The 25,786-nt window shown below is 36.0% G+C and overlaps 1 protein-coding gene across 1 annotated transcript in view; it reads right to left on the minus strand.

Moving 5' to 3' along the window:
- LOC148946991 (ankyrin repeat domain-containing protein 16-like) overlaps positions 1-24,254 on the minus strand; it is a 158,037-nt gene extending 133,783 nt beyond the window's left edge. The window contains exons 1-2 of the mRNA XM_089096479.1: positions 24,219-24,254; positions 21,327-21,549 (exon numbers count right to left, since the gene is read on the minus strand). Coding sequence (XP_088952605.1) covers positions 21,327-21,549; positions 24,219-24,254 — 259 coding nt within the window. The remainder of the gene's footprint in view (positions 1-21,326; positions 21,550-24,218) is intronic.
- Positions 24,255-25,786: the final 1,532 nt, after the last annotated feature.

Genomic DNA, 25,786 nt, shown 5'->3' on the forward strand with positions numbered 1-25,786 from the left:
GAGGAAATACAAACTGAACTAATAGATTCTTCAGGCCTTCTCAGAAATCCTTCAACTGCAATAAGGCTAGGTTTAAACAAAGAAGGAGTCCTTCACCCAAGCCGTTCAATCCTCTTTTCCTGCAAAGTTGAGCTAAACAGAGAAATATTCTTGTACGGTATGTCCCTTTTTTATAAGATTTATAAGCCTAAGCCCCTACAAAGCTCCACTTGTCTGGCCCACAGCCACAGAAAACAAAAACCAGTGCAAGCTGTCCAATTCGTCTTGCCTTAAGCTTGGGAAAACAGGGCTTGCACTTAGTGAATGCCCTGAGTCAGACCTTTTTTGCAGAAATTGTGACCATAATGGACACACAACCCTCCAAAAAAATCTTGCCCGGCTCACCAAAAGCGAGTCGTAATCCTTAGAACATCGGATAAAATGAACCTACCCTACTCAGTTGTAGCTGCAAGAATCCCTCGGCAACCCACACCCCATAGGCCCAGTAGAAGCCAAGCAGCAGTTGTTGTAGAAGATACACATACAGTATCATTTCCTAAAGAGGCACACACTCTTCATACCCAAGGCATTAGTCAGTCGCCCTAGCCCGGACCTACGGGTACTGCTCTATCCTGCCCCCCCCAAGAGGCAGCCAAACGTTACCAAGACTGGCGCAGACTCGCCCCTTATCTCACAGTCAGTCACTTAATTGAGGTTAGTAATGAACCAGGAGAAACCAAAAATATTCTCAAGAAGAAAGCCATCACCAAACTCCTATCACCAAGCTCAACTATCTTCCATCAAAAAGGACATAGATTCCACATCGAAGCTAGTTAGGCCTGTTGACTCAACTGCTAATCAAATCGGTGCCATTCCCCTAGTCAAAGGCAAGAAATCTAAGAAAAAAACGGCAAACTTTACATCCCAGTCCAAAATTACCACCAATGATAATTTGTCGGCTGAATAAGAATTTCAGTATTCAAACCAAGCAAATGATGAAACTTCCACCACAAAGGATATTTAAATGTATACTATGCAAGGTTTTACGTTTCTCACGAAATTATCACTGTGCAATAATGTTATTTTTAACTATTACGATGACCAAAATAATTTGCGCAACAACCCCTTAGCTAGCCCTAATAGCCCTTTAAGCCATATTAACTGTGAATATCTCGACACTTTTGATTTTGTAAAAAATGTAAAACCTAAGCTAATGGAAGAGACAAAACTTAATATAATCTGCTTTAACATCAGAAGTATAAGAGATAAGTGGACTAATTTTAAAGATTTAATTTTAATTAACGGTTACTGCCCTTTCGCCGTAATTGGAATAACGGAGACGTGGCTTTCAGAAATTGATGATACTAATGAATTTTCCCTCCCTGGCTTTCAAGCTATTCATATTGAAAGAAAATTAACCATGTCCTCTGGTGGCATTTCTCTTTACATCCGGTCAAGTCTAAAATTCACCAGGCTATTACACTGTGAATCCTTATTCTCGCAACCATTAAATAATAGATGCATTTATTCAATAATTGTTTATATGAGAGTTGAAGAAAATTCTTTTATTTTTTAATCTTTTTATAAGACACCCTCAGTTCATACACATTTCCTTTGTAATCTTTTTGATGACTTTTCTAGTTTCATTAATTTACCCCAAAAGAATGAATTAGTTTTTGGGGACTTTAATTGTAATTTACTAAATGTTAGCAGTAATAATGATTGTGATACCTTCTTTGAAACATTTACTCAAGTGGTCTTCTTCCAACAATCCTTTTTCCTACTAGATTTGATCCTATGAGGTTTACCGCTATTGTAATTGATAACATTTTTGTATCCACTTCCCTGGGAAACCACCTGTCCTCCAAAATAATATTCTCTGACCTGTCAGACCACTTTCCAATCTATCTTTCCCTACCCTTCCAACCAACTACTAAACACCCTAGAACTAATACCCCTACGTCTAATAGAATATATAATATTGTGAATATGAACCGGTTCACGGATCGTTTGAAATCCTTTGACTGGTGAAAGGTTTTGGATTGTCAGGATGTTAATTCAGCCACAAATGGTTTTACACAGGGACTGAGTGATCTTATCAGTTCAACCTTTCCAGTCTGTAAATCAAACCGAAAAAATACCTTTATACACCCCTGGATGTTCAATAGCCTTATAATCTCTTAATATTGTAAAAATGACCTTTATAAGTTAGCTTGCAAAACCAGTAGCGTTATTGACATAACTTATTACAAAAATTACAAAACCTTATATACCAAACTCATCCATGAAGCAAAAAAAAAAATATTATTATTCAAAAATCTCTCACTGCAAAGCGAACTTTCAAAAAATTTGATCCACAATAAATGAAACTCTGTCAAAAAAAAGGAATTCAATATCTATACCTATTAACCTTAGGGACATCAGTGGCAGATTAATTGACCCAATTTCAGTACTAGATGTTTTTATGATTATTGCACCAATATTTCAAATGCTAGCTCCTGCTCTCCCTCCCAGTCAGTACACCCTAGCAAGAATCCCAGATCCATGTTTTTCTCTCCAACTGATAGTAATGAGGTTCTTCAAGTCATCAAATCTCTCTCTAATAGTAGTACACATGACTTCCTTGGGATAAGTAATAAGCTTCTTAGAACTGCATCTTCCTATGTTTGTGAACCCATTGTGCATATAGCAAACCTGTCTATGATCAATGGAGTCTTCACAGAAATATTTAAATCAGCAATTGTTATCCCGATTCATAAAAAAGGCGATCCGTCTGATATAAGTAATTATCGTACAATCTCACTTCTCCCAGTTGTATCCAACGTGCTTGAGAGAATTATCTTCCGACGTCTTTCTTCCTTTTTATTTGGGATTAATCCTTCATATTCGTTGATTTCTTCTCATCAATATGGCTTCCGTTCCAAATTTTCAACTGCTCTTGCACTAATCGACGCCACACAGTTTATCCGTTCCCAACTTGACCTTAAAAATACTGTAATGGGCTTATTTCTGGATATTTCTAAGGATTTTGACAGGGTTGATCAGAGTGTTTTATTAAGTAAACTCAAGAACATAGGGATTCGTGGAATTCCTTTCTCATGGTTCGGCTCCTGTCTCTCTGGTAGAGTACAGAGTGTAAGTCTGGGCGGCATGACCTCGCATCCCCTACCTGTCCGGAGGGGCGTCCCGCAGGGCTCTGTTCTTGGTCCAATACTTTTTCTCCTTTATATTAATGATTTGGTTACATGCCTGGGTCCATCAGTGCACCCAGTACTTTTTGCTGACGATACCAACTTTTTCATCACCGGCCCTAATTTACCATCCGTCGTCACCTCTGCTCAAATTCTTCTGAATAGAGTACAGGAATGGTCTCTCGTTAACTGCAGGACCATTAACAGCAAGAAAAGTTAGGTTGTATTATTTCAAACCCCTTACAAAAAAAAATGAAGCTCAGCAAGCACTTGGCCTAAAATATTCCACCAATCTCCTCCCGCAGGTCGAAGTTGCCAAGTTTCTTGGTGTCCACATAGACTCCTCACTATCATTTGCAACTCAAGTTTCCTGCATCAGAGCCATAATTTTGCGACAGGTAAGTATGATTAATCGTGTGAATAATTTTCTTCACCCAGATATCCTTGTCACCCTTTATTACTCTTTCATTTAGCCATATATCTCATAGTGCGGATCTGTTTGGGGCAACACTTATCCTTCAGTTACCAATAAATTAAAAACTGCCCAATACCGTGCCATCAAAGCAGTTTTTCGGCTGCCCCGACTATATCCCACACAAGACTTGTTCTCCGATTTCGGTATTATTCCTTTTGATCAAATTATTAAAAAAATAAATTTATCCCTTGCATACTCCGCTTACCATAAAAACCTTCCTCCCCAATTATTATCTTATTTTAATTGCAATAATTCTGAAGGCCTATGTCTCTGTTCATCCAACCGTTCCTTTATTGTCCCCAAGTGTGTCTCTAGCTCCGCCCAGCGATCTCCCATTTATATTTCTATGCTTCAATGGAATATGATACCCTCTAGTATTGAGCTATCCATAAGTTTCGCACGCTGTATAACAATGTTACTAAATTTTGATATTATAAATCTCTAAATTTGTAATCAATTTACTTTAATTTATCCCGGGTTTATCTTTTTTTTCTGTATTTTCTTTTTTTTCTCTCTTGTTCTTTTCAATTTTTTGTTGTTATGGTCCTCAACAAGTTCGCTTCCAGGATCCATATTATTATTGGTGTGATGTTTCATCTTGTTTTTATTTCAATAAATTGAATTGAATTGAAAATAGCGTAAGTGTATCCAAACTATCAAAGAAAGTAAACAGATTTTTTTGCGAATGGTATCAAGTTTTCCATTTCAGGTCAACTAGAGGAGGTATGAAACTAAATTAAACACTACTATTTGTGTCCAAATTTTTAAGAGGGTGTATGTTGTTAAAAATTGCTGAAAATTTTTCTTCAGCATACAAAGAGCAGGCCAAACTATAAATTCTTAAAAAAACGAAAAGATTTAAAGTATTATTTCCTTTTCTCTGGAAAGACTATGTCAATATAAAACGAACAGAAATTAATTAAAAAAACTTTTTCCACAAAATAAGTTTTTTAAAGAAAAGTAAAGAACTCCACTAAACAAAAAATGGGCAAAAATAAAATCAAATAATGTACCAAGCGTGAAGCTACCACAAATCAGCATCGATAAATAAATGAAACCCGGAACGAACAGAAATTACAACGAATAACCGAGTCAAAGTCAAAACGAGTAGAAATTAACATAAGTTGGGCTCAGAACCCCTATGCCTTCCCAAGGCAAGAACAAAATTTGCACTTTACTGAAAAGAATACAAATGAATGTGCATTGTCAGTTTAAAATACATATACTAATATTTAGTAATCAAATTCTTAATATTATTTGATTTATTGAAGTTATAAAAGTAAAAACATTTATATTATGCAAAAAGGTACCCGATTATTAACGGTAATCAAATATTATTAATACAATTAGATGAACTTTAAACAAGGGTCGTCTTATATTTGAAAATTAAAACTCAACTTGATTAGAAAATCAAATATTATTAATAAAACCAGACATAGACCTATGAATGGTTAGGAAACCTAGCTCAAAAAGGTCCAAAATAGCAAACTTGACATCCCAAATCATGAGTTTCATGCAACATCCATCTACGAAAGGTTAAGAAACCTAGCTAAGAAAATGTTATTAATAAAATCAGATGTATTCTAAACTTGGATGTTCATATTTCTGAATACTAAACCCAACTTTATTAAAAAAATATGCAAAAATGTACCCAATTATTAAAGGTAATCAAATATTATTAATAAAATCAAATAAATTTTAAACATGGATGTTCTTATTTCTGAAAATTAAAACCCAACTTTTTTAGAAAATCAAATATTTTAAATAAAATCAGACATACACCTACGATAGGTTAGGAAATCAAGCACAGAAAAAGTCCAGAATAGCAAACTATACATCCCAAGTTATGAGTTTCATGCAACACACATTTACGAATATTAAGAAACTTAGCTAAGGAAACGTTATTAATAAAATCAGATGTATTTTAAACTGGGATGTTCATATTTCTGAAAACTAAAACCCAACTTTATTTTAAAAAAATATGCAAAAATGTATCCAATATTAAAAGGAAATCAAATATTATTAATAAAATCAGATGCATTTTAAACATGGATGTTCTTATTTCTGAAAATTAAAACCCGACTTGATTAGAAAATCAAATATTATTCATAAAACCGGACATACACCTGCGAAAGGTTAGGAAGTCTAGCTCAGAAAAGACCAAAATAGCAAACTATATATCCCAAATCATGAGTTTCATGCAACATACATCTACGAAAGGTTAAGGAACCTAACTAAGAAAATCTTATTAATAAAACCAGATCTATTTTAATCTGGGATGTTCATATTTCTGAAAAATAAAACCCAACTTTATTTAAAAAAATATGCAAAAACGTATCCCAATTATTAAAAGGAAATCAAATAGTATTAATAAAATCAGATGTATTTTAAACATGGATGTTCTTATTTCTGAATACTAAAACCCAACTTTATTCAAAAAATATGCAAAAATGTACCCAATTATTAAAGGTAATCAAATATTATTAATATTATCAGATAAATTTTAAACATGGAATAGCAAACTATACATCCCAAAATAGCAAACTATACATCCCAAGTCATGAGTTTCATGCAACACACATCTACGAAAGGTTAAGAAACTTTGCTAAGAATATGTTATTAATAAAATCAGATGTATTTTAAACTGGGATGGTCATATTTCTGAAAACCAAAACCCAGCTTTATTACAAAAAATATACAAAAATGAACCCATCTAGTACAACTAAATCAAATATTATTGATAAAATCAAATGAATTTTAAACAAGGATGTTCTTATTTCTGAAAATTAAAACCCAACTTGATTAGAAAATCAAATATTATTAATAAAACTGGACATACACCTGCGAAAGGTTAGGAAGTCTAGCTCAGAAAAGACCAAAATAGCAAACTATATATCCCAAATCATGAGTTTCATGCAAAATACATCTACGAAAGGTTAATAAACCTAACTAAGAAAATCTTATTAATAAAACCAGATGTATTTTAAACTGGGATGTTCATTTTTCTGAAAACTAAAACCCAACTTTATTTTTTTTTAAATATGCAAAAACGTATCCCAATTATTAAAAGGAAATCAAATACTATTAATAAAATCAGATGTATTTTAAACATGGATGTTCTTATTTCTGAAAATTAAAACCCAACTCTATTAGAAAATAAAATATTATTATTAAATCCAGACATACACCCACGAAAGGTGAGAAACCTACCTATGAAAATGTCATTAATAAAATCAGACATTAACCTACGAAATGTTAAGAAACCTAGCTAAGAAAATGTTATTTATAAAATCAGAAGTATTTTAAACTGGGATAAAACCAGACATACTCCTACGAATGGTTAAGAAACCTAGCGAAGAAAATGTTATTAATAAAATTTGACATACACCTACGAAAGGTTAGGAAACCTAGCTCAGAAAAGTCCAAAATAGCAAGCGATACACCCTAAATGATGAGTTTCATGCAACACACATCTACGAAAGGTTAAGAAACCTAGCTAAGAAAATGTTATCAATAAAATCAGATGTATTTTAAACTGGAATGTTCATATTTCAGAAAACTAGAACCCAACTTATAATATATTGTAAAATGTTGCTATTTTAGCTAGTTTAGAAGAAGAGTGCTCCATCAAGGCTACCAAAAACCCATGAAAATACTAATAATGTAGGGTAAAATGTTGCTAATGTAGCTAGTTTAGAAGGAGAATGCTCCATCTAGGCTATCAAAAAACCCTTGAAAATACTAATAATATAGGGTAAAATGTTGCTATTGTAGTTATTTTAAAAGGAGAAAGCTCCATCAAGGCTATAAAAAAACCCTTGAAAATACTAATAATATAGGGTAAAATGTTGCTATTGTAGTGAGTTTAGAAGGAAGGACAAGATTTAATGTCCTTGGTAAAAGTCTGGACAAGCTTTAATGTCCTTGGTATAAGTCTGGATGAGATTTAATATCCTTAGTAAGAGCCTGGACGAGATTTAATGTCCTTTGTAAAAGCCTGGACGAGATTTAATGTCCTTGGTAAAAGCCTGGACGAGATTTAATGTCCTTGGTAAAAGCCTGGACGAGATTTAATGTCCTTGGTGAAAGCCGGGGAAGGATATTTAACGTCCTTGGTGAAAGACTGGACGACATTTAATGTCCTTTGTAATAGCCTGGACGAGACTTAATGTCCTTGGTAAAGGTCTGGACAAGATTTAATTTCTTTGGTAAAAGCCTGGATGCGATTTAATATCCTTGGTAAAAGTCTGGACGAGATTTAATGTCCTTGGTAAAAGCCTGGACGAGATTTAATGTCCTTGCTAAAAGTCTGGTCGAGATTTAATATCCTTGGTAAAAGTCTGTTCGAGATTTAATGTCCTTGGTAAAAATCTGGACGAGATTTAATGTCCTTGGTGAAAGCCTGGACGAGATTTAATTTCTTTGATAAAAGCCTGGATGCGATTTAATGTCCTTGTTAAAAGTCGGGACGAGATTTAATGTCCTTGATAAAAGCCTGGACGCGATTTAATGTCCTCGGTAAAAGCCTGGACGAGATTTAATGTCCTTGGTAAAAGCCTGGACGCGATTTAGTGTCCTTGGTAAAAATCTGGACGAGATTTAATGTCCTTTGTAAAAGTCTGGACGAGATTTAATGTCCATGGTAAAAGCCTCAAATTTTATCTTGGATAGGTCCGGGTACGAGATTTAATGTCCTTGGTAAAAGTCTGGATGAGATTTAATGTACTTGGTAAAGGCCTCAAATTATATCTTGGATAGGTCCGGGTATGATTTGGAAAACAGCCAGAAGTTTTTAAAAATAGAGAGTAATTTTATTTATTTTAAGTTTTAAACTTGTTCCCTGCTTTAGCTGAAAGACCTTTTCTGTTTGTTAATTTCTGTGGCTCAAGCGCACAAAAAAAATATTAAAAATAATAATGGGGGGAGGGGCCCAAAAAGATGGGGGGAGGAGGGTCCTTGGAGGTTGGTTTAGGGGACTTTTGGAGGTTGAGGTCCTTGGTGGTTGCAGTCTTTGATGGTTCATAATCATAATCGTCTCACTGCTTGATTTCTAAGGATTTCTAAGGATTGGTCTGAATTTCGTTATTAAAATTCCTTTCTTGGAATCTGCATCTCTATTAGTATCAACTTTTTAGTATACTATAATGTTATTACATATTTTATATTGACAAAACTGCTCGATGGTACTTGTGTATTATACAGAACACACTTGATTACCATCAAAATAAAAAATAATATGTATCTCTTAATAGAGTTAGCATTCCCTGAGATGCATTACCTTTTTCGTTTTTACTTTCAAATCCCCTAAAATTTCAATTAATCTCTGACGTTTCCTATGTTCTGGCAACTGTGCACAGATACATTTTAAATTCCTATGAAGCCTTCCAAATTTATAAACATGTCTCATGGTGAAATTGTGACAACATAAATTGCGTAAATTCAAAAGAAATCTGGTCTGATGTCACTTCCCGTTAGTATTTCTGACTCCCTGATTGATCTAGAAAAAGGCACATGATAGTAGGGTGCCTCGTCTGGATTTTCTCTCTTTACGTTCCTTCCGGTGCTATTTGGGGAGATTATGTTCCTTGGCAGCTTTCCAAGGCAGATTATCAGACTGGTTATCTGGCAGTGTATAATGTGGTCCAACATGTTTTGAGAGTATGATCATAATTATATAACTCAACCGAACCGGTTTTTGAGGCAACATCCGTTTTTTATGACCCAATCAGAGAGCGGAGGTTACTAAATATACGATAACTTGATTTGTGGTTGGGATTTGAATAAAAGGAATGGTTTTCTTTACAATTCATATTAATAAGAGAATTGAATTCAAAGAGAATAGTTTATTTGAGAGGATATTAGTAGAGAAAAATGAGCGGTGCATTTACATTATTGGAGATTAATGATGGAGCCGACAGCAGCAGCAAGAGTACACGAATACCAACTGAGGTTGTGAAAAAAACCAGGGGTCGTAGGCTATGTCTTAAGTCGAACGGTATATTTGTTAAAAACGTGATATCACTCAGCAAGTTTAAGCCGAAGGAGCAGGCACGTTCTGCTAGAAAAAGGAATATTCTCTATATAAATAAACTTTGGTCAGCATTAGATGTCCTATCGAAATATACTGATGAGAAAAAAAATGCATCAGTGAATATTATTATTGTAATTATGTTCAATAAAATTGTTTCTAAATCAAAGGTTTTTTTCTTTCTATAGTAGACTAGCGTATATTTTTTAGAGTAGAAAAAAAAATTCTGGTTAGTCAGTAGTTAGTTGTGAGAAAGTTAGGACTCTAAAAAATGGATAGATTTGAGAAAGAGCGAATCATGAGGAATCTAGTGCTTATGGAAAAACGTTTGATTCTAGATAACGATTTTCTAAAGCTGCCTATTCAAAGGAAGATATTTTTTCAGGGAATACTTGATTATATAATAAAAAGTAATTCTCCGTCATTATACGACTGTATGAAGCTTCTATGTCGTGATTCAAATGCTTTTACAAAATTTATTGATATATTGATCACAACACAGCAAAATGATATTTTGAATAAGCTTTTAAACATTAGTTTTGAAATTTAGGACTTTTTTTCATGAGAAAGATGGTGCTCAAGGATGATTTACTCCTCTCTCACTATCTCCGACAATTTTTGTTGTTGCTAGCTCAGTTTCATTGTGGCAGTGAGAGTGTCAACACATGAAAAATGTTCCATACATGTCCCCTATGTATGTACACACTGGGCAGCTGGCCATCAGGTCAGAACTGTACAATGATTGACAAGTATGATTACAAGTGTACATTATGCAACCCATGCAACTTGCTTAGATGATATGCTCTAAAATTTAAAGGTTGTAATTCCTGTCTTGAAGATTCGTGTAACTCTCATCCTAGAGGCCACCTTTGCTCCAATTGCCACTACGATAAATGTAATCAGTGGGAGAATACATATCCCGGTATGATTGGAAAGAATCCTAACCGTGATTTTAGTTTATTGCTACGAGATTGGTATCGTTGTGGTTTTAGATTGTTCTGGGAGGAGGAGCCGGGTCAGCGATTCAACTGTTGGGACAACAAAAGAATTTGGTTTCTACGTCCTCGTTGTGAAGACAATGGGTGTTATGATTATAAGCCCACTGATTTTTATTTGGCTGTGACGGAATGTGATTCGACACTTGAGGACACTGTTTGTGAAATTGCTTCAAATAGACAAATTGAAACAAGTGAATTCTATAGAATAAATGAGAATAGTATCATTGCCTATACAAAGAGATATGACAAGAGTGAAGTTACACTCTACTGTAGAAAAAGTGACCCTGACATTGCAGTACATCAGGATCAGTACACTGTGTATTCAGAAAATCTACCTGCATTAGTTGTTGACAACAAATCCTTAGTAGAAGATGAAATATAAAGAAAAGAATAGTCGTTTTGTCGTCTACATACATTATTATCATTTATTGATAAACAATCTAAATTACAGTTCTAGAATGTTTTGTTAGCAGGACACTAAAATTAATATTAAATACGCTTGTAAGTATATTTTCCACTAAAAAGTCGTTCAATCGAGGTAAGTCAACGTAGATGTCGAGAAACTGCTTGTAGGTATAGCCACAACATCTGAACATAAAAAAGAGTAGTGCATGAAAGCCACATGTCTTAGACGTTAAATCCTGTACTCTTCTTTGATTTTGAATAATGGTTATCCCGCTGCTTTCAATAAAGTTGCTGATTTTTGGAGTTTAGAATTTATACGATAGGCCAAGAGGATCAAAAAATTCAATATTCTTCGCTGTTTGAAATATGCAGAGCCAATGGCCGGTCTTCAAAGTCGAAGGACTGCTATTAAAAATGATTAGGGTATTGTTAACACTTGGAATTTTTTCAATGAAGTCCGAAGATATGCAATAGGACTTGTACTGGGACATCTATGGATCCATACTAAATACGTTGATTATTTGGTTTGTGTTCATGGTGCTAGGTCTAGTAGAACACTGCCGTCCGGTGTGATTTCCCAATAGGTTTCAAATCGACTCAATGATATTAGCATGATGCTCTCAGTCAAAGCATAAGCAAATGTACACTCTAAACGTACATTCTGTGTTCGTAATATAGTCACATCCTGAGTTCCCGACAAACTCAAAACAATTACCCAATGCTTTTTTGAAAATATTACATCGGTTATTCCATTTCAAAATAATTAAGATTCATAATCTAAGGATTGCATGGTCAACTGGTTCAGAGTTCTATAGGATTTTTTGTCAAATGAAAGAGTGTACAGTGGAATACCCTTCGCTTTGCACACAAGGCTAGATAGACTGAAAAAATTAAAATCAAAGGGGGATTCAACCCAGGATCAAACAGCACTGCCACTCTTCACCAAGGCCAAATCCAATTTTGTTGTGATTTCTCCATTGATAAAGGATGAATAGCTATAGCTACGAGAGCCAGTGTCAATATGAAGTTGAGTGGTGATCGTATGAGGAACAAGAAGTTTAATGTTATTACAATTGGCTTTTAGAATTTAAACAGCACAAATAAATGATCTCATAACTTGTTTACTCTGGGCGATAGGTGTAGCCAATGGTAAAAGGTCATTGGTTTTAAGTGCTACCAGACACGTTTTTCTGAATAAGACAATCGCCAAATTCAGTGGTCATTTCATGTCATTCTCGACATTGGGGGTTTGGGGTAGCCATTGGGATATATTTAATATCTCATGATTTAATTTTCCAACCAGATGATACTCTTGGGTCACTGCAGTAGTCAACTCACCATCAGTATCAACACCTGACAGATATTCATAGCACAATGATTTTCCTCTCAACTCCTTGTATGCCTTTCGTGTCATCGTCATAAATTGTTTGTAACTTGCATAGTTTGATAAATTATTTCTAGTGCTCACCAATGTTCCATTAATAAATACATTAATTTGTTTGAATAGATTGTGTAGAATACAGTTCTCGTAGGAGAAACTGTCGCCAGCATTTGGAGTTATATAATCTGACTTTTTTTTCACAACAACATTTAAATCAATAAATGTTGATGAAGAATCAATGAAATAGTCTTCATTGGAAAATATTTGAAAGTGTATATTTTCCGAGAGGGGTTGTTGGGGATGAAATTGTTCATAGTAGCCATACTTGACACTGACATCAACATTTTCAGCATTGAATAGATTCAATGAGGAACTGATTGATGGATATGATTCCTTGTGGGGGAGATAAGTCATCTTAAGAGAAGAAATCCTTCTTTGATCTAACAATCTTTTTCTGAGATCTAACAATCTCACCAACGGCTCTTGCTGAAGATCTAATATTTTCCTTGACACTCTCCTTGAAATTCTTGCCCGACCCCCAGTCCTGTAGTGTGGAGGCAGCAAAATTTGATGCAGCAGGCACAAGATATTTTCTGGCAAGGGGTAGTGGAGAACGAAATAGCCTAGCAAACCAGCTACCAAGACCGTAGCCAGACATTGTAGTACGACCCTTGTAGTAGTCCAATCCATTGATGATTTGATTTGGAGTTAAAGTATAAGAAGAACAATCGATAATAGGTCACAAATACGGACTTCTTATACTGTTCACTTCCATTGAATGCGATATTACTGAAAACGAGTCTAAAATTACATGTAGATAATGCTTTGCCTGTTTTCACTAATAAAGCGTCGCAGAATTCACTTCTTAATGTAAACTGACAGAGTTCTAAATACGAAGTGTTTTAAGGAACATACTGAAGATGCTCTATATTATAGTGATGAAGATGTTCATGAGTTGTTTTTTGTTCAAGAGCACCTAGGAGGAGAACATTTGAATTACCAACTCTCGATATTTCCACAAAAGATGGATAGAGAAATTTGCAAGAGTCTGAAGCGAAACCAGGTGGATAATCAGCAAAAATAACTTGATTCATCCGATAAACAATGCCAGCATTTTTCCCATTGATCGTGTTCTGTTTAAATCAAAGAACTTTTTTTATATCATTATTGAGTATAATTATTTGGGTGTAAATAGGAGAGCTAAGGTAAATCCTATCATGTTCCAATAAATATTGAGAATATAATTTACCTAACCTACGAGATGAGATTTTCCTATTGATTTTAAGACATAAATCATCCATATTATTGTATTCAATATATTTCAATTTGGCAAGTGTATATTTGCTAGATTTAAGGGCTTCGACCCATTCATAGTCGACAAAGAGTGTCCAATCGAATGGTTTAACTTTTATATCATACACACGATCCTTTCTCATGATGTCATAGGTATTTTTGAGAATACAGTCGACAAGAGCCACTTCATACGCACCGTCAAATTTGATGGCGGGGGAGAGTTTTGTCCAAAAATCACTTGTCGTATTCAAGTCGTTGTAGAGAGGATCGGAAACGTTGGACATAAATGTTACAAAGAAATCATTGGGCATTGTCAATATCTTCAACACCAATCCAAGAATCAAAATCAGAGTTGTATCCTAGCCACCGAACAAATAACTATTTCCTACCCCTGTGAGTACGAGTCTTTAATATCTTTTCAATTTGATAGATTTCACTATTATTTTTAACTTTTTGTAGTTCATAGTCATAAAAGCCACCAAGAATCTCTTCATCTTTGGTATCACGCAACCGATAAGTTATGGGTTTAGTGTCTAGGATTTTTGCCACTTTAAAAAGTTTGGTGGATCACAAGTAATTCTCCTTTTCAAAAACATTAGTTGTTCTATTAATTCGAACAGTATCACCAATATTGAATTTATTTTTCTTCTTGACAATCGTTTCATTGGAATACTGTTTAAGAAAGGTGTCAATTGTATCATGATAAGAATAATAAATATCCGTTGGGGTTGAATTAGACAATGATCGATGAGGTCGTTGATTATAAATCAACATGATTTTTATCTAAATCATGAATAAAAGTCGGTGTATTGTTTAATGTACAATATCTTGAAATTAAAAGTCGAATAGTTCTTATCAATCGTTCGGCCAATGCAGCCTTTATAGGACTATGACTATCATAGAGCAGTGTACTATATTTCACTAGTACTTTTGCAACATGGGGATTAACAAATTCACTACCACAATCCGTTTGAATTTTGTTATACGAATCCTGTTCGAGAATACTTTCAATGGCCTGAGCAACTTCAATGCCTCTCTTTGATCGCAACGGAATTTCATATGCATAGCGACTAAAAACACTGATTGCAAGTAGAATGTACTTGAACGGTGTATTGTGACGTCTTTGAATCTCATCTAGAGTTAGGAGATCTGCTTGCATTATATGCAATGGTTTCTTTACGAAGGATTAGCACGAAGTCTATGATTTCTATGCAGAGTGTAACTTGATTCATTTTGTAGATAGTCTTGTACACTTTTAGTGTGAACACCAGTGACCTTGGAAAGAGTTTGGGGTGAACTTAAACTCCCCACCTCACCAATATTTTCATAAACATATGTCAGAACTTCAAACATTTTGAACGTAAACATGTTGTGTAACGTCCGCTACCCTTTTGTATACCAGTTGTGGTTGATGGTGGTGGTGAAATGATACGTTTTTGCTTTTTCCTCGCCACCACCATTGTCAAGATTTTACCACTAGTTGAACTAGTACTTTCCAAGATTGATTTAAAATATTGTTGTGCTTCGTTTTCCTCGTCTTTCTCGTATTTTAATGGTGTTGTTGTTGTTGTTGTTGTTGATGGTGCATGTTCATTTATTTGTTTTAGAATGTGGCTATTAATAATAAGACTTTTGGAAAAGTTTAATGCATTTAGAAAGTTGTATAGATGAGCGTCAAATGATAATAGTCCTTTACGATTTGTAACCATATCATAGATTAAATCAAGTAGATTATAGCTCTTGCCCAGAATTATAATCCCTTTTCCATTGCTCTCAAGTTGAATATGATCTTGACCACTTTCCAAGATATATGTTAGGAGTCGTTTTCATTGTTAAACAAAATTTATGGGCAATAGAATTCAGAATTTCGAAACAATTTAAAACAATTCCAACATCTTTAATTCTGTTCCAGCAGCAGCAGCAGCAGACTCTTGAGGAGATGATTCTTTTTTGGGATTAATACCAGCAGTGGCCTTCGACCGATAGGGCTTATGTTTGTCCACTCGGCGAAGTGCATCTTGAAGTAAAAGCAGTTTTCTATCATCATCAATATTCTCGTTGTCAATGAATTTACTCAGATTGTCCTCAAAGTGTTCCACGGGCGAGAGAGCGAGTTCTATTGTAGTAAATTTATAGGGTTTAGTCATCTAGAGAAAACGGTTTACAAGTCCTGCAATTACTGGCAGTAAAAGTGTGAAAAAGCTACCGCCCGCCTGAAGAAGTCGTTTCCTTTTAAAATACTTTCCTTCGTTCTTAGAGGCCAATGTACGTGCAATGGAACGATGTTGCTTTGCCTGTTGCTTAACTACTTCTGGCAGTTAATCATTGCCCTTGGTCAAATTTAAACAAAGTTCATATATCAGATTAATGAAATCATTGTCAATACCATGTTTGAGTATGGCTTTCCTAAGTGGAGGTTTTGAAGTGCTTAGAACTGAAAACAGATGTCTATTTTCATGTAGTTTCTTCAGTGTCATGATACCGACTATTAGGTCTTTTTAGTGTTCACGGGGAGATATACTGTAATTTCATTGTCGAAAATATCTGTGACCACACGCAGATCCTCGGGTGTATTTTGATTAAGATCCAATAGGATATAGCCGTAGGGTTTATTAGTTGCCTGATTGTATGCTGAGAGCAGAAATTTAGGGGTGCCTGGATAGATTTGTTTATTGAGAGTTATTAGGGAGCTAGAATCACGAACAACTCTGTAGATGATATAGTAGGTGCAGTTGAATGCAAGTGTTCGTATACATTTGCTCTGATGAAAGAGATTGTGTAGAACTAGAGTAACGGAAATCTGTTCATGATGAGAGCGAACGGTGAATAATTGTAACATTTCCTGGGACCATTGTTCAATTGATTCAGCCAGATCGTCAAGAATCAACCAAGAGTTTGCTTCAATAATGCTGAAAATATCAAGCCCCTGTATGAATTGTATCTGCACCAACCCCATCATGGCAATTGCTTTTATTTTATCGTTTGACTCCTGCCAAATCCTGTAACAATAGTAGATTTTTTTCGGCTTTTCCACAAACGTTTTATCACAATTTTTAATTATTTTAATTAAGAGTGTTGTTTTGTCTAACACTGTCGGCCAACACAAAAGCGATCTGAATGGTGCTTTATATTTATACTAGTTCACTTCAATAATTAACTTGAACAACTAACTGTAGACCATTGTTGTCTAATGACTAAATAACTTACCTACTACTACTAGTCCGTTCAAGAACAAAAAATCAATAAAAAATTATATTTCTTGTATTATTATCAGCAGCACTTTACAGAAAAAACAAAGAAAAATACACTTTTATAAATTTATTTATAAAAAAAATGCACTAGAAAAAGTACTTAAAATAATATCACTTTTTAATTTGAATGCAACATGTACAAAAGCAAAAAAAAAATCTGCTCTAAGTAAAAAAAGATAACTTTGGTAGTGGCGGTGCGCCCCCCGCTGGCGGCTGCCCCCTCCCCAAAGGCCGCGAGCCCCCCCAAAGGTTTTAGGAAAATAGTATTGGACTTTATTCAAGCCACGACTTTCTCCATGGAAACCCCATTTGGCATGATATGACAGTACATAGTGATTCAGTAAGAAGTTCTTCCCCTCGTCTTGAAAAACATACACCAGTCCGGAAACGATCCGCATTACGATTTTTTCTACCTTTAAAGTGAGTTTCATGTTGTTGATAGAACGAATTGTCTGCAATTTGGCTCGTGGAATTGTATTTTGAACAATACAATTCCTCTAGATGTCCATGTCAAAATTCTTAACCACATAGCACGTGGGTACTCCTTTGCAACGTTTCTTGATTTCCTCGTTGTGCGTCTGTATAAAGTACACCTTCGGACTTACAAACATACCACTGAAAATCATGTCGCTTCCCGTTTCTTATTTAAAAAATAAAAGCTGAATTGGCGCCTAAAGCTTCACTAGCTCTGGGTAAAGCCCACTCCAATTGCTGTAGTTCATCCGTGAGCTGATAATTTCACCGTGTGCCAAATCATCAATTAAATTTGGGGTTTTTACTTTTAACTGTAGAGAATCTGTGTCCACGTAGCAGACCTCTACTTGCCCCTTTTCCGGCCACTGTACCCTAGCCACATTGTAGTAGAATTCCAACATGAGCTTTTTAGAGATCTCCAAGATCGGACTGCCTGTAGCAATATGTTTATTCAGGACAATGCGTCTTTTTTTTCTATTCAATAGTACCATGTCCGGGCCAATGATTGTGAAGGAAGTGTAATTTGAATCGGCAATAATTCGAGCACATTGTTTGGGATCGGTCACGACGTCACAACGATTCCTATTGCGAACACACACATTTTACCAAAAGCCGAATTCAAAATGAGCTTATAAATTTCTTTTTCGGCTTTCGTTTGTGCTTCAGAACGTTTCTTGACAAAGGTGTCCACACATGTTTTTAGATAGGGTTTTCGACTAAACTGGAGGGTTCTATGAACCTTTGTGACGTTCAAACCGTTGTTGCATATCCATTTTAAAGTCATGTGATGTACATCAATATTTTTTTTTCGGCAAAAGGTCAGCAATAAGTTTTGGTTTTGAAGGTGACCAATGCAATCCATCCACCTCGACTAACCGCCTATTGCGGGGGCTTAAAGAGTCCCTAATCACAGGTCTATTGATGCATGGGAAAAATCCTTTACTGAATCGTGAAGTTCGACTTGCATCTTCCCATCAACTTCAAAAAACCATCCAACCGGCCCATTCTCCTCAACAATGTCAATGTTGGGGAAACGGGAAGCTTGCGGGTCATTGAGACAATTATAGTAACCTCAAGGTAGCAAATAATGGGACTTGGCTGAGTGGTAAAGAGAATTCATATCAAGGAAAACTGCATCAGAATTTGTCCCCGTCTTCTCTCCAGTTAGATCAGTTTCCAACATACGATACCAATGAAAAACATATCCATCCCTCATTGACCTTTCGATGAACAGATGCTGATAAAAATCAGTAATTAGCCCAATTTTTTCCCCGCTAATTCTTAGTATGAGGGCCATCCCCAAATGAGGAGATGAAAAATAATAGCCCAAATCAAGATTCAATTCCTAATAGATTTTGTCGGTATTTTTACACGTAATGTCTAACAAAGTTAACACAACACTCGACAAATACAGCTTGCACTAGTCAAACCCATTTTTACACCCTCCCTCTGCCCACACTTTTTTAGCAAAACTGTATTCATCGGGGGTGCACCTACGATCGTGTAGACTGTCGTAAAACGATTCGATGGAGGGAATAGTTTCCTCGGCGAATATCGACATGGAACAATAATAATCATAAGGATATATGCCCTTGACCGTCAACAAATCATATAAATCATTTGGAAATTGTTGCTTGAGAAGGTGGAAAGCGTTGCAGCCGTCATCGTTTTTCTGCACTTGAATTAATTCGCTCAATAATTTGGGGGAAAAACTGTAGGAATCTAAAAAGCAAATTTTATTCGTGTACTCAACGCCGTCTTCAACAAATTTCCACATAAATTCCAAAACAAGCAACTTTTCGGATGATTTAGGAATGATTTTGTAGGAAAAACTGTCTATCACTCATGCATCATCCACTGTTCCATTTCTTTGAAGATGTGCCATTGCTTGTAGCACATACTTCAGATGGTAGTTAGAGTAATGCATAAAAACCGGAAGAAAGAGTTGCTGTTTAATTTTTAAATTACATGAAATGTGAGCCCACCCCCAAAAGTTACTTTTTCCCTTTGAATTGGGGTCAATAAGGTGATTGTGATCCTGGACAGCGTCTTTTGGGGCAAGAGCACTCCTACAAACCCAACAAATTGTCCCCTTTTCTAGTGCCAGCTGCTCCTTATCTGATAATGACATTGGGTAGTTGGTGTGACGCAATCGTGAAATTGGGCTGTTTGCTGTTTTTATTGAAGATACCAATAACTTTTCCATGCTACCCTCCTCATCCATAGCCAAAAAAAAATCTTCCAATTGCATTTTATTATTGAAATCGCGACGGGCATGCGCATAGGATCACGCAACTAGTTTGTGTTCCTTGACTATATTCGGCCTTGATGGGTCTGATACCTCAACCAGTCTTGATTCACAATCTAAACATACTTTATCAACTTGTAGCAGGGAATTTTGGAAATTTTAAATTGTAAAGTATCTTTGCCTTCTGCCGGCATTTCTGTTCGTTGATTGCCATGAATTTTGCAATGCCTTATGTGATCCGAGAATGTTCTCTCAATTTTAAATGAGGAAAGGCACATGGGGCAATAGTGACGTTCCCCATATTTTTTGCCTTGGGATAAGACTCGACTTATTGCCGTAACGGGGAAAAATGACCATAGGAATTTACGTCTTTGGAAGGCTCATAGATAACCCAAGCCCAATTTTTAACCTTATCTACCTACGGTGTTCTAACGGAATATAAAACCTCTTTGTTATTTGGTTTCTTTCCCCCCATTTACAAATTCTGTGTCATAATGGAGAACAACCACCCCCAACCCAAGATTTTCATTTGCTTTTTCAAATATGGTTATTTCTTTCAAAAACACCGGATACTTCCCCTCTAAAAAATCAAAATTTACTTTAGGGATATTGTTTCCGCCGTTATGTGCAAGTCTGTCTAGATTTCTTAATGTTGAATCTTTTTTTAGTGTTTAATAGGCTGCTGCTAAAAATGCACATTTAAAGCATTGCAGCCCCGTGTCAAATTTGAAACCTTGAACTCCTCCTGTAGCCGACAAATCGGGGTGGTATTTTATTTTGTTACCCCCCGCCCCTCTTAAAATAAAGTTTTTTTTAAAATCTACTGAGATTCAGATCCATGTGTTCAATGTATAAAATTGTGGACCCACTTCCCCTCTCGTTAAACGTGTCCAAAGTTGAAATTAATTTATTTACCCAGTTTGAAAAGTTACCCTCAAATTCATTTAGACCAGGGTAAAAAATTGGATTGCCAGTTGAAAAATGAAAATAAAAATATCCCCAGATGTCCCCTTTAGTAAATAAACTTTTTGATTTACTGATGCTTTAATCCCCCCTTGACCCCCCCCCCCCCATTTCTGAATCTGAATCTCTATAAGTGCTCGAATTCGGTCGATGTAGCTATGGAGAACATTTACAGGGTCTGTTAAAATGACCCCACCGTCAATCACGTTTTCTTCGGGAGGGTTAAAATCTACCCTATATGTTTGTAAGTGACCGAGAGCAGATTCTAACAAATAAAATTTCCGTAGTTTCGGGGATATGACACTATTTTCATGTCCTGCACCTATTTGCACAGGATTCAATTCATTACTTATACAAGTATCGTCGAAAATGTCCCAGGGCACATTAGATCTAACAATTTGCAGTGTTGTTTCTGTGTCATTAAGCAAAATGGTGGGGGGTGACATAGAACTGTCAATAACACCATACTCAGTCTGTTCAATTGCAATGGCTGAAGGTGGTATGAGGTCCCCTAGGCCTGCTAGTACATATTCCAGGGTGTTTGGGGACAATTGAACGAGCCAGCCTGTACTGTCCTGTAATGGGATTTCTTTATGAGGACCCGGTTCAGATGCACTAGTAACATCCCCTAAATGCTCACGCATAAATCTATCTGTCCACTCCGGATTCTCAATCATGTCAATATCACAAGTTAAATCGTCTAGGCTAGCCCAGTCCCCAAAAACCTCATTAAGAAAACCTCTATGCCACTCCATATTGTCTATAACTAATGAAGGTTCGTCTCTGAAATCCATTGGCGGTGATATAATTGGTCCAGTAAATGATGATTTTTCATGACCCAATGGCGCTGCTATTTCATTAATCTATAGAAAAAAGGTTTTATTTTCTATGTGAAATAAGCATTATTTCATAAAGTTGAAAAATCATGTTCATTTCTAGTTGTATGTTTACCTGAATATTTAACACGTACCATTTTTTTTTCCATACCACCCATAAAAACTCAATTCCTCCTAGAATTATTTTAACTAAATACTTTTTGCTTATAGCATGATTAACATAACTTCATTTGCATAACTTCCGACCCATGCACAATGGACGTGTGGAGTTTATGTTATCCCCACATACATAGTTGATGGAACTTTCAATTATTTCGAATGAAATATTCTTCTTGGTTGAAATATTCTTACAGGTTGAAATTACGTTTCTAACCCCTATATATATTCCATTAGCCTATAAGTAATTATGACTCCGAAACCAGATAGAAACGCGTTGTGGAAACAAATTATGCGACGTCAGAATTTCTATCTCAATAATTATTAATTTTCTCATAACTTTTGATAGATTAAGTTAAACGAAATAATTTAAAGATATTCAAAATCAGCATTAAAATACAATTCAGTTGATATGTATATAGAAAAAATTACAGCACCCGGATCAAACAAAAGAAATAATGATATGGAAATAAATATATGCCATTCAATCATTACGTCATTATTGAATTTGCACTATTCATTATACTATCTCAATGAATTATCGCGTAGACGCGGCGCATGCACCGCTCACACACACACACACAAACACACACACACACACACACACACACACACACACACACACACACACACACACACACACACACACACACACACACACACACACACACACACACACACACACACACACACACACACACACACACACACACACACACACACACACACACACACACACACACACACACACACACACACACACACACACACACACACACACACACACACACACACACACACACACACACACACACACACACACACACACACACACACACACACACACACACACACACACACACACACACACACACACACACACACACACACACACACACACACACACACACACACACACACACACACACACACACACACACACACACACACACACACACACACACACACACACACACACACACACACACACACACACACACACACACACACACACACACACACACACACACACACACACACACACACACACACACACACACACACACACACACACACACACACACACACACACACACACACACACACACACACACACACACACACACACACACACACACACACACACACACACACACACACACACACACACACACACACACACACACACACACACACACACACACACACACACACACACACACACACACACACACACACACACACACACACACACACACACACACACACACATACACACACACACACACACACACACACACACACACACACACAAACACACACATACACACAACAATCATTACGTCGTTATTGAATCTGCACTATTCATTATACTATCTCAATGAATTATCGAGTAGACGTGGCGCATGCACCGCTCACACACACAAATACACAACAAAATAATGAAAATCATTACGTCGTTATTGAATTTGCAATATTCATTATACTATCTCAATGAATTATCGGGTAGACAGAAAAATAAGCGGCGAATGCACCGCTCACACACACACACTCTTTCAAATTGACTTGGGAAAAAGAATCATTAGCGAGAAATAATATTTCAAAACTCACATTTAAATTTGCAGCTTGCATGTTGAGAGCTGTAGGGGCCACATCATACTCGCCTTGCATTGGTCGTGACGGGCCTGGCAATGCTTGATAAGGGGTGAGCTCACAATCTTGTGCAGTAGCAGTAACGTTATGAGCAACCATCCATTATCTTTTCAGCTTTCGACCTGGCTGCATAGGGGTTGGCACTGGTGGGTCTTGGGCAGGCAGCGCCAGTCTAGAATAAATTTGAGTGGCTCCCAATGGACCACCTATCTCCACTTGTTGTATTGGAGTAACGCCGTTAGCCTTAGCTCTCTTTTCAGGGGGAGAGTAATTGTAGGAATCCTCTTCCTTAAAAAGAAGACAAAATTTAGCATGGAAAAAACGATTCCCTTTTTTACAAAAGAAAAAATTAGTCTGCTCAAAAAATCCCCCTCTAACCACACGGAATCAGGCAACCGAGTCTCTCTCAAACCCCAAAAAGCTCTTTTAAAAGATAAGGGAACTACTTATTTAATACAAAAATTTATTTTTTAATGGGCACCAAGTAAAGAAAAACCACACGGAATCAGGCAACCGAGTCTCTCTCTCAAACCCTGTAAAGCTCTTTTAAAAGATACAAGAACTACTTATTTAACACAAAAAAATTCGTTTTTAATGGGCACCAAGTAAAGAAAAACAACACGGAATCAGGCAACCGAGTCTCTCTCAAACCCCATAAAGCTCTTTTAAAAGATACATGAACTACTTATTTAATACAAAAATTTCGTTTTTAATGGGCATCAAGTAAAGAAACACCGTATTAGAATTGATACATTGCCCCTCCCCCCCTCCCCCCTTCCCCGCCATATATTTTTATAAAAGCCTCTTAATCATCTGTGAAATCCATTTGCTTTCATCAAATACAATTGAAAATTGGTTATCTCGTCTAATTTGGCCAAAAAACAAACTCTTTTGTCAACGAGTCTTGAATCGCACATTTCCATCCTTTTGTTTTCTTAATCCCGATAAGATGTATGCCCATGATGTTTTGAAATCACCCCTCTTGGTAACAGAATTATAAATACAGATGGTTTTATTTAGCCCGGAAAAAGACAGCAAATTTTAAATGCACGATGGGAAAAGGACATTTTTGAACGAAAAGAACTATTTCTAGTGAATTAAAACTTGTAAACAAAGCAGTGGAGGAGAGATTTAATTTACATAATGTAACAAAAATCGTACAATGCATTTTTTTTAGTGAGTATAGGCTACTGATCCTATTTTAAGTTTTGTATTGTTGGAGGGAGCAAGGGAGATTATTTCCTCTGACAGTAGAATATAATGGTAAAATGATTTTTATCTGGAATTACATTAAGAAATTCAGTAAACTATACTCACGTTGAAAATATAAATATCCATTGTTTCAAAGTTAATAATATCCAGTGTACTATACAATATGTTAAATCATAATGGAAATTAAATTGTAGTGCATGAACATTTTATACGGAATTTCAAGGACGAAAAAAAAACGGATATTGACTCGAAAAACTGGTTGAGTTACATAATTTCGTGCATGCTCCCAAAACATGTTTGACTACTTTATATCATATCAGTTTTTTAAGAAAAAAATTGTGCCCGTAAACTCATAATATATATTCTTATGAAATTCTTATTAATAGCAGAAAAAACCTGTTTTCTTAAGTTATATAATTATGAACTTAATCTCAAAATATGTTTGACCATATTATACACTGTCAAAAAACCATTCTGGTATTCTGCCTTTGAAAGCTGCCAGGGGCCGTAAACTCCCCAAATAGCACCGGAAGGAACATAAAGCGAGCAAATCCAGACGAGGCACCCTACTCATGATCTTGTTCGTACACGGATTCTAGTCCTCTCATTGGCTGCCATCCTGTTCGTACCGTTGTTCGTACCATGTAGCAAAACCCCCTCTACTAGCATCTTCGATACGAAGTGCCCTGATCTAAAGGAAAAAAATAATAAATTATACATTGTACAAGCATCGTTCTTATATGCCTTCAGGGCATAAGTAAAAACCCTTGCCCCAGGAGTTTTGAGGGAGTGTCCTCCTCAAAAATATATTTTCTATCTGGAAATCAACTACGCCGAATAAAATGGCTATCTTAAAATTTTGATTGGATGTGTTTGGGGGAATCATGAGCGCGGGGGGGGGGCTAGTTGCCCTCCAATCACTTTCGACTATTAAAAAGGGCACTAGCCACTCCAATTTCCAATCGAATGAGCCCTTTTCGAAGTTTCTACGATAACTCCTTCGATACTAAGTGCCCGGGTATGGAGGAAAAAAAACAATAAAAATAAAGAGTGAAAGAGAGTAATAGAGTGAACCACAGCCCATAGTAGCCAAAAGTTGAAAACCGGTTTTGAAAATAACTGCCTAGTGAGACAAAATTGTCATCTGACACTGAATCAGGAATAGTAACTATTATTTCAGTTATTCTTAAGAGTAAAAGTTTACCGCGAAAATAAATTATGGTGATTTCGAAAAAGGCCATTA

This window comes from Artemia sp. Qi Xiang Cuo, chromosome 11 (assembly GCF_049724085.1).
Source record: "Artemia sp. Qi Xiang Cuo chromosome 11, ASM4972408v1, whole genome shotgun sequence".
In the NCBI taxonomy this organism is placed as follows: domain Eukaryota; kingdom Metazoa; phylum Arthropoda; class Branchiopoda; order Anostraca; family Artemiidae; genus Artemia; species Artemia sp. Qi Xiang Cuo.